The 10,412-nt window shown below is 45.5% G+C and overlaps 1 protein-coding gene across 2 annotated transcripts in view; it reads right to left on the bottom strand.

The window, feature by feature from the left end:
- Positions 1-1,446: 1,446 nt before the first annotated feature.
- The window catches only part of ZFP64 (ZFP64 zinc finger protein), a 212,688-nt gene continuing 203,722 nt past the window's right edge, over positions 1,447-10,412 (bottom strand). Inside the window, exons 7-12 of one of the 2 annotated variants that reach the window (XM_015882035.2) lie at positions 7,030-7,289; positions 6,383-6,622; positions 5,677-5,838; positions 4,924-4,986; positions 4,453-4,704; positions 1,447-3,596 (exon numbers count right to left, since the gene is read on the bottom strand). In XM_015882035.2, coding sequence (XP_015737521.1) covers positions 2,296-3,596; positions 4,453-4,704; positions 4,924-4,986; positions 5,677-5,838; positions 6,383-6,622; positions 7,030-7,078 — 2,067 coding nt within the window. In that variant the 5' untranslated portion in view covers positions 7,079-7,289 and the 3' untranslated portion in view covers positions 1,447-2,295. The remainder of the gene's footprint in view (positions 3,597-4,452; positions 4,705-4,923; positions 4,987-5,676; positions 5,839-6,382; positions 6,623-7,029; positions 7,290-10,412) is intronic. The other variant, XM_032448582.1, reaches the window with a different exon arrangement.

The raw sequence follows: 10,412 nt of genomic DNA, 5'->3' as shown, positions 1-10,412 counted from the left end.
TGGGAGGAACTCTAGATTGTTCACTTCAACATAATGCAATCAGCTGAACAATGCTGAAGAAGCAGCGCTAAGCTTTGTCTATTCATTCACACCATTTGTTATCTTTCCTGTTTATCTCAGCCACAGGAGCAGCATGGAGGCTAGTCTTTACAGCATGACAAACCTGCCGCTTTCTCATCTCACAAAGTAAACATGTCTTTTTTCTTTCTTTCTTAAACCGAACTGCAGATAAGAGAACTGTGCAACATCCAGTGTGACGTGAGATGGAAGATGAGGCTCCTGGACGTGCTGCTGCACCCCCTGAGCGCACAAGTGCAAACTCACATTAAATGCAATTCCAGCCAGCAGCTTTGTGAAAATCTCCTTTTCTCTCATTCTTGCACTGTACTGCAATTCTGCAACAACAAAATACATGCAGGACATAACCAGCATCAGGGGGTGAAAAATGACCAGTTCCTGTTAAACTACGAGATGGCAGCTCTGCTTCATAGGAGATCAACAGTACAAAACTCTACTTTTTAGAAAATCAGTTGCTTCTAAAATAAAATGTTTCCACCTGTGCTTTCTGAAACTTCTTAAAGTGGATTCTGAAGTATTTTTACCACCTGTACCTGGGAAAGAGTTAAAAGCAGTTTAACAGGAAGGAGGATATCATCGAGAACAGGCTCACTTTGCATTTCTCTGGATCACTAGCACCACCTATAGTTGATACAAAATACTTAATGCAGGAAACCCTGCCCAGGAACTCAGATGCACCCAGGAGTGAAGGAAAACCGACCTTTTGATGAAGACAGTGTTACTGGAAGACTCACAGTTTAAGCAGCCTTTGAACAAGACGTACTTGCAAGTTATGATGGAATTTCCCTATCTGAATAGTAAAGCTGAAAGCCTTGCGCTGTATACCAAGTCCATAACCCACAGAGGGAAGCAGCAGGGAGCACTGCCACATACACAAAATAAAGGCTGGAAAACAAAACAAAACAGGAAAAAACTCAAACAAGACCAATTCAGAAAGTGGCCCTAATAATATAATCCTTGTAAGTTTCCCAAGCATGTTTCTAGCACATAAAGCAATCACTCAATGTCGTCCACTGGCACATACCATAAAATTTAACTTGACTTTGATTCCCCAGGAGGGAATTTCAGAGCTAGTTTTGATAACAGCCTCTCTCCAGCCTTCATGCATGTTAACAATTGTCCTTGGGACGCTGCTCGGCTGTGAAACCATCATTCATTCCTGCAGACCCAGGGACCTGTTTTCCCAAGCTGAGAGCCTGTTTCCAGCTGGTTGACACTGTAGTGATGGTATTGCTACTGACAAGAACACCGTCAAATAGCTCTAATGTTGTGTAATACAAAATACAGCCCAGCGTTCATTCATTCTAGATATGCACATCATTTAATGGTAAATTAATATTTTGTGATGCAATGCTAGAGTTGCAAAGCTTGGATTCAAATCTTATTTTTTAACTGAATGAACTCACTTTTTTCCTTTTCCCCCTTTAACTTGAAAAGAACAGTGCCAACATGGAAGGGTGCCTCCACCCACACAACTTCAACGTACACCATCCAAATAAAACCAAAACTGAAGCAGCATTTGTAAAAAATATATTTGTGGTGGTTCTGTTTAAAACACAGGTAACTCTGACACAGATCACTGTGCTACTGGTAGGATTTGCAACAGTGCTGACAGTAATTACTGATGAACAGACAAAATTCTTTTGCCTTCTAAAAACAATTAACTTGGTCTTCTGCGTAAGAACTTCCAAATCAATCATCATACACTACCAGCTTCTAGTGATACAAAGGAACAGGTCACATAACCTATACTAGGCCTGCATTAGTCCTGGTTGAAGGCATTTCTTACAGATCAGCTATTGGCCACATCCAGCCAATGCAGACAGAGCCTGCGATTGAAACGGGCATTACTTGAAAATATACTTTGGAGTGGCTTGGACCATTTATCTCCTGCACCTTTTTGCGTATACAGGAAAGAAGTCCAATGTGAAGATAATTCATCATAAGGTGATGCTTTCTTATTTTAGCCAGCACAATGAGAATCATCTTCTGGGAAGCTTACTGCTTAGTGAAATATGCAACACATTTTACAAAGGACACATCTTTCAATTTCAATAGAGGTGTGTAAATACACGCACCTCTTTTCCACATACAAGATGTATGTTTCCAAGTACAGATGAGTAAAATGTGTATGTGGCTATTTGGCTTTACAGGACACAATCTGTATTCACTTACACTCTAAGTGTTTCTGCTGAAATTTGCTTAGTTACTTTGTGGCTAATCTGGTATGGAGTCTGCAGGACACAGTAAAGCTGTATGGGCTCCACTTTGAATGATGGAGTAGGTCTGCTTAGGGGCTTCTGTGTGAGAGGAGGAAGAGAAAATGGGAGGAGGTGGGGCTGAAGTGGACACAGTAATGCTCTGACCTCCATCACTAACCACAGTCACTTCTGTTGCTCCTTCTTGTATCAAAGCATTAAGGCCTTCTAAGTCAGCGCAGCTGATTCCAGAGCTGGTGATGAAAGCTTGGTTTGCTGAAGCCTCGTGGCTGCTGACAGTGGCAGCAGGAATCAGAGTCTGATGTAAAGCAGTTCCGTCGCTTTGGTCATGGGTTGTGAGAAGAACTGCTGGCTGGGCTACAGGCCCTGCTTCACTCTGAGAGATGGGAGGTGGTGGTGGGGCCAACAAGCTGACCTGGCCCAGAAGCTGCAGGCGGCTGTTGGCCGAGAGCTCCTCCTGGTTCTGTCTGACTAACGCAGGTGGCACAACGTTCACTGACGCAGCCTGAACTATACTGTTAGTCTGAGGGACCTGGTGACCCACAATGATCTTGACCCTTCCCTCATTGTATGGAGAGACCTGAGCAGCTTGAATTGGGACCTGGAGGTGACTGACAGTAATCGGGGCACTGGCCTGTCGACTGGGATCCATCTGGAGCTGCAGAACAGCCAGTTCGTTATTCTTAGATCCACTGTACATACTGTGCTGCTTCTTATGACTCCTAAGAGAATCTTCTCGGACAAAGGAAGCATCACACAGATCGCACTTAAATGCTTTCTTGGCATCTAATTTGGCAACCTGCCTGGAGCTGCCTTGCTTTGGCCTATCTCCCTCCTTCTTATCCACAGTTTGCTTCTTGGTCTTGACTTTGTCTCCATGAGCTTTCCTCACGTGAGTCGTCAGGTTACTCCGCTGCTTGGTATCAAAGCTGCAGAACTCACATTTGAAAGGACGATCTTTGCAGTGAATCCGCTCATGCACTTTCAGAGCTGCCTTGTTGGAGCACGAGTAGTTGCACTCTGAGCACTTCACTGGCTGCTCGGGCTGATGAGTTCTTATGTGGTGTCGAAGGCTTGTTTTGTTCCCACACTGAAACTCACACTCTGGACACTTGAGAGTATTTTCCATGCTGTGCTTTATACGGATGTGTGATTTCAGGTTTCCTTTCATAGCACACCGAACCTCACAGTACTCACATTTGTAAGGCTTCTCCCCAGAATGCACACGCATGTGCCTCTTCAAGTCTGAGTTGATTTTAAATTTAGCAGGACACATCTGGCATTGGAAAGGAGCATCTCCTGCCAACAAGGAACACATTTCAAATTACAGATGAGACACAGAGACCCATTTTTCTCCTTGAGAGACCAAGGCTATAGTGAAATACATACAGTTGATTTGTTCTAAATATCTGCAACCTTCCAATATATTTTCAAGACACAGGGAACGTTAAGAGCACAGGATTTATTGCCTGGTCTGGCATATTTGTGTGTAGACTCTCAAGAGAATGCCTGCCCACACTCACTGTTTTCATTTGTATTTCAGATAATCACGATTTCTAGTTTGTTTTGTATGTAAAACCGTTCAGTGTACTCTATAAAGCAACTGGAGCTTTTCATTCAGCCCCCTTTAGCAACAGTGCCTCAATTAGCATTGAAAAACACCATTTAAAATAAACACTGCAACAGCTGCTGTGTTTGAAGTCTAAGAACACAAACACGTGCATATCTCAGGCCTGAAGTACAAGACCTGCAGTGAGACTTCTGGGTTAACCTTGAGACCAGGTAAGTTCCAGGCTAGTACAGAAACAGAATAGTACTGAAAGCTTATGTCCCTGATACAAGGAAGTGCATGGGCAGTGTCAGGGGACTGCAGGACAACACTGCCACTGCAGTCGTACACAACTGAAGAACCATAAAAAAAGGTCAAAAAAGGTGCTACTTAAATTGCTGATTACAGGCAAGTTTACTGATGAAAGAAATGAAACTATGCAGCTAAAGCTTCCCTGATGTAAGTGGCTGAATTGCAATTTCAAAGCTCAAAAACAACTTCAGTATTTCATATATGGTGGACCAGACATGAGAGACGCAGATAAGACCCTCGATGCTCCCAATGGCTTACAAACTTCTACAGACATGAACTTTGGTATAAGCTTACCTGTGTGGGATCTGAGGTGCACAGTTAGCTGGCTAGAGTTGCGGCTTGCATAAGGGCAGATCTGGCATTTAAAAGGACGCTCATTGGAATGAATGCGCTGGTGCTTGTTGAGACTGCTGCTGTCAGCTGCTGCGTAGTCACAGTGCTTACATTTGTAAGGCTTCACCCCGGTATGAGACCGCATGTGCATCTTCAGCTTATCTTTGCGACTAAAACATTTGTTGCAAACATCACACTTGTGGGGCTTGTCACCTGCATCAAACAGAACATCAAAACATGAAGAATTTTTGCATCATAAGGATGTCACTGAAAAACAAACCCCACTAAACACTTCCAACCAGCTGTGAGCACTAGGCCCCATAGCAGCACATGGCTTACTAAAAAGGGGCCATTCCTCAGTATAGACATGTCATTTGGTAAGAAGCCAAAAAGAAAACCCACAAAAATGTAAAATAAAGCAACTGCATAAACCTGTGTGTGTTCGCAGGTGACGTTCCATATCCTTCATACCATAGGAAGTCTTGAACTGGCAACCTGGCAGCAGTAAGGTAAGAAAAGCACACCATTAAATTCATGGAAAAATCTAACAAAACAACAACCACCACCTACCCCATTCTGGGCATTTTGTTTTTTCTTAATGCTTCCTGCATCACTTGTGTTGTAAAAACAAATAAACCAATGAATCTATCATTATCTACACAATCAAAGTGTGCCTTTCAAGTGAAGGCAGGCTTACAAAAGAAAGCACCTCAGCTTCTGCTCCCATGAATATCACTTCTCATCTACATGAGTGTCTCCATATGCTTACTGCATGACTCTCACTTGTTAAGTTCCCCACGTACTTTCACTCAGCCTATCCTTACAGACATGCTAAGAAACCCAATCACAGAATGGTTTGGGTTGGAAGGGACCTCAAAGATTGCTCAGTTCCAACCCCCTGCCATAGGCAGGGACGCCTTCCACTAGACCAGGCTTCTCGACACCCCACCCAACCTGCCCTTGAACACTGACTTTTCATGCACAGCAGTTAGCAAAAATGTGACAAGGTTGTCCTTACATTGTGATGGATGACTGTAGGCCAAGGCCAGTGTCTGCATACAAGCCTGCTGGTGCACCACCAGAATACATCACAGGTCAGGACCAAAGCCCAGGATGTGCAAAATCAATAGCAAAACTATTACTGTTGTCACTGGTGGTACATGCACAACACAGTCCACGTCTTACCTGGATACCAGCAGTTCAGCTTCTTCTGTGTAAGTGAGGAAGTTGATTTTCTTGAACGTGCTTTCGGTGGCGTGGAGACGAGAGCAGCAGCCGGAGGCTCAGTGCTCTCACTAGGCAGGTATGTTTGGTAGCCATGCTCAAAAACAAACTCTGGTGCAGAAACTAAACATGTAAAATAGTTCAATTCGATAACATTAACTTGTTCAATCCGTAAAATCTTTCCAATTATTTTCTTATCTCATTAATTAGGGCTCATTAATTATAGCCAAGCAGTTCTTTCAGATCTGTACTGCTTTCAGCTGTCACCTGGTAACAGGTAAGACTTGGTCAGCCCAGGTACCAGCCTTTACATCAAGGAAATGTTATACCCCAAAAGAGCTCCCATTTTAAAGATGAGTGAAGAGGGAGCAGAAAAGTGACTCATTGAAAATCCACACAGAGTGGAGGGATTGCAACATAAAAATCCCTGGAAGGGAGCCCTGAATTCAGCTCGCTTCACTGCTCTTCCACATTCTCTGTGCCAACCTGTCTGCCCAACTTAAAAGACCTGGATTTGAACAGGGCCTCGGTCTGAAATAAACTTTAACTACATATAGAAGGGCAAACCTTCACCCACGGGAGGCAATTCTAGTCTTAGTTACATGTCTGCATGTCTGAAAGTTTGAGCAGCATTTCCGCTGCCCATCAGCCATGGCTGCAGCGCTACCTGTGATGGTCTGTGTCTCCGAGGTGATGGTTCTGGCCGTGGTTTGTGCCTGTGCTGAGGGCACGGTCTCCTCGGACACGAACTGCACGGTGCTGGTGGCCCCGGCCGCCGCTCCGCTCAGCTGGCAGCCGCTCTGCTTGTGGGCCACGAAGGCGTCCAGGTTATTGAACTGCTGCTTGCAGAGCCCGCAGATGTGGATGTCCGGGGTGAGCTCCACCAGCACCGTGGTGCCTCCTGGAACTGGAAGCACAGCGGCGGGGCCGGCAGCTCACACCGAGCCCAAAGAGCCCGGTTCCCATCGGGACCGAGGGGAGGAGCCGCAGGGGACGGGGCGATGGGCTCCATGGCCGCGCGGTGCAGGCCGCGCTGAGCTCTGCCCGGCCCGTCGACTCCCATTGACTCCCATTGACTCCCATTGACTCCCATTGACTCCCATTGACTCCCATTGACTCCCATTGATCCCGTCTGCCCGCTCCGCTCACCCAGATTCCCGGGTTCCCCCCACCCATGTTCCCGGGCTCCTCTCCCGCCCGTTTCTTGCTCTACTCAGGTTTCGGGGCCTGCCCGGCCCTCATACTCCACTCGGTTTCCGCCGCGCGGGCCCCGGATCGCGCATAACCAACCCTTCGTGTCGCGGCGGCACTTACACTGCACGGGGCCGGGGAAGGACGGCGCCGCCCCCCCGGCCGGGTTCATGGCGGCCGAGCCCCGCACGGAGCCTCCACCAGCCGCCAGGGGCCGGTCGCCGCCGGGAGCTGCAACCCCCGGGTCGGGGAGGCAGAACGGGGGCGGATGTGGAGGAGCCGAGCATGCTCAGTAGTGTCGGAGCGGAGCTGCGGCTGTACCCGGTTACTGCGCCCAGTTCCTGGGACTGGGAGCTTGAAAGGCGATTCAGAATCCAACGTTCCTAAAACGATAAGAATCACAGCGTTTGTGTTGGCTCTGGACATGCAGCTGTTTATGTTAGTCCGGTGACAGCCAGTGCCTGTACAGAGCAGAAACAGGGATGCGCTCAGTGCTGATGAGGCTGCTTTGGGAATATACCCAAAATGAACCATGTCTTTGAGTGAGAGCAATAGACCCACAGCTATTTTCCATATCGAGCCCTGGAACCGAACTCTGCCTTTTCTCACTCGTTTTGCTGTTTTTTCCAGAACACCGTGACCCATTTCCACAGCTGACACTGCCTGGCTGCACAGCCACCCATTCCAGCTGCAGTCACAGCTGTGCCATGGAGTGCAATGTAACATATTTTAATCTATTTCCCTCCTGGTTTAACAGCTTTTCGTTAGAATACAAGCCTGCTTGTTCTGACTGGAAAAGGAGCAGCATTTGGTTAGAAGTTTGGTTAGGAGTGAATTTTCATTTATCCAAAGGCTGGCAGATCAGCAAATACAGCACGGAGCAGCACTGACGTGCTTGATGTCTCAGGGAAACAGTATTGAAATGATCTGAGGTTGCACTGCTGAGTCAGATATGAATGGCTTCACATCTGGTGCATGACCAGCTCTTTTAGAAACATGTGCTTCATTATTAAATCGGGCAATATTAAAGAGATGTGTTGAATTTACTTAAGGGGAAGGATTCAGAGCTGAATATATGACTAACTGGCACCCTAAAGGGTAGTTCCCTCCACCCCTTTCCACTGTTCCTTCCAGCTGTTTTGTAGAGAGCTGTCTTGTTGGTCAGAAGCAAAACGAACTGCTTAGTCTCCTATGCTGGCAAGGGCTGGAAGCAACTGGAAACGCTCAGTCTTGGACTGCTCGCCTTGTTCTTCCCATCTCTGGTATTTTGCATAATGCTGCAGATGCAGTCAGATGGGAATTTCTGTCATTCTCAGAGGGGTGAGGACCACAGGGACGTTTTCCGAGGGGCTGTTAAGGTTTTGATGATGTCAGTGTTGAGAAGTGTTTGTTTTTCAGGTCCAGGCAGTTGCGTGAGGTTAAAACCAGAGAGAGAAAGACACCTGCACAAGAAGAACCGGCAGCTTGCAATGTGGGCACCTGAGGTTCAAGTCCTTGGCCTTTTGTACCTCAGGAGAACATGACGTCTCAAGTCACATAAGCACTGACTTCAGCCTAATGCAGAGTATGAAATGTTTACTAAGCGTCTGACATCTTTAGGACAACATCCACCTTCCAACCCACTGCTGTTTTCAAAGAACCCCTGACACACGGCATCTGCAAGTATCCATCTGTAAAGACCTTATATCTTTAAAGATATTAGGTTATATAAAGATAATTTGGCCATACTGTTGCACAAGAACCTTGCAGTGCAGGGTTCTCAGAAGCTCACACAGCTGTGCACACTGTCTGTGTAGTGCACCTTTGCACATTGCTCTTTGAGGCTGGCACTGCTCACTGCTTTGTCTTTCAGCACTATTAGCCCAATAAAGGCTCGATTCTGGCTCCGGCGTGAACATTGAAAGTATCATTATTATCTTATTAATAACTAATAACACTTAGAGATCAGGACTTTATTGAACGATGTTCTGGACAGAGCTTTCATTTCACTGGATGAGGATTGATGTCTGGGAGTATAACACTGTGCTGAGCACTTGAGTCATCGAGCAGAGCTCAGCTGAGATCACACTTGACACTATTTCCAGCCTTTAAGGCATAAATCAGTATGCATGTGTAATCTTTGTCACCCTTAACCTGACTGAAATGAAAACACTGCACTGCTCCAGGCTGCCTACGAGTGCAGCTCAAGCAAACAAGGCCCGGAAAAGACAAATGTCAATCATGAGAGAAAGAGAAAGAAGTCAGATAGAGGCATAAAAAAGTCAGCCCTCATCAGGCCTTGGAGACAGGCATCTCTGGGCACTGCACTGCACTGCCGTGGCCTTGGTGCTTTGCTGGAGACAGACATTTATGTACGACAAGAACTGGGCACATTTCTGCCTTCTAAAGGAGCTTCCGAGCAGCCCCACATCTGAGATCACACAGGGCAATGTAATCTGCCTTCCAAGCTCAGAAAAAGGAAACCTCAAACTTATTCAAGTAATGGGAAGAGAGCTATTAGCTGAGCCAGGCAGGAGGCAAACAGAGAAATCTCTTTAAAATATGTTGCCATTTGCTGTTCCATTTGCCTTTCACACTGCCTGGATGAGACAGTTTTAAAAGATTAAAAAAATGTATAATAGAAAACAGAGGTATGAAAAGATAAATAAAGATATGAGAACACCCGACAGTACTGCAGGAAAAGAATATGAACTTGGTTCTGAGCTTGTGGCCACTGAAGAGGGGAAGCGTATCTCATTGAAATGCCCTGATGTGAAAACATCGTGAGTGAGACTGGAATGTGGGCTGGGGAACTAATGAAGAGAGAAATGTGCATCGTAATTAAACACTTCAGATGTTGGAGATGGAGACAAATGAAGGGGGGACTCAGAGAAAAAAAAGCAGCCGGTTAAAGTAACTTAAAGATTAAAAACCAATTCTCAGCATTTTGTAATTATATTGATGGATAATGACAAACACAGCCACAGAAATCCACTGAGCTCAAATTAATTACGTTAAAGTAATAGGTAATCTGTCTCTGTCTTGATAACATATAATTATATTATTTTTTTCAAATGTTTCAAAACAATGTCATCGCAATTCCTAGTGCACGGGAGGTATTTTGCTGTTTAATGTATGAGGTATTTATACAATATTTTCAATGTCATTGTTTTCCTCTGCAATAAATAAAGTCCAAATAATCACCCAGTACCTTCAGATATGTCTTACTGCTGCATGAGCTGCAAAATAACTCAGTATTAAAGTATTATTCACTGAAACAGCACATTGACAACTGTGATTAAGCCTCAAATAAATATTGTAACAAAACAGAAATGCATTTTGATGTTGAGATGTCTAATTGTTCATTGTCAGAAAGCAGACCTAAACCCACACGTGGGAAATCCTCAGTGTTTTATGGGGTTAAGTACACAGCTGTGCTCCAGCATCCTTCACGCAATGGGAAATCCAGCCACGTTTAGAAAAGTTCCCTCTTTTGTTTCAGGGCTAAACTCGGAATTTCTGATCAT

This window comes from Coturnix japonica, chromosome 20 (assembly GCF_001577835.2).
Source record: "Coturnix japonica isolate 7356 chromosome 20, Coturnix japonica 2.1, whole genome shotgun sequence".
NCBI classification, from domain to species: domain Eukaryota; kingdom Metazoa; phylum Chordata; class Aves; order Galliformes; family Phasianidae; genus Coturnix; species Coturnix japonica.
Note: the sequence above shows the minus strand (reverse complement) of the source record. Positions and strands in the feature narration are given on the sequence as shown.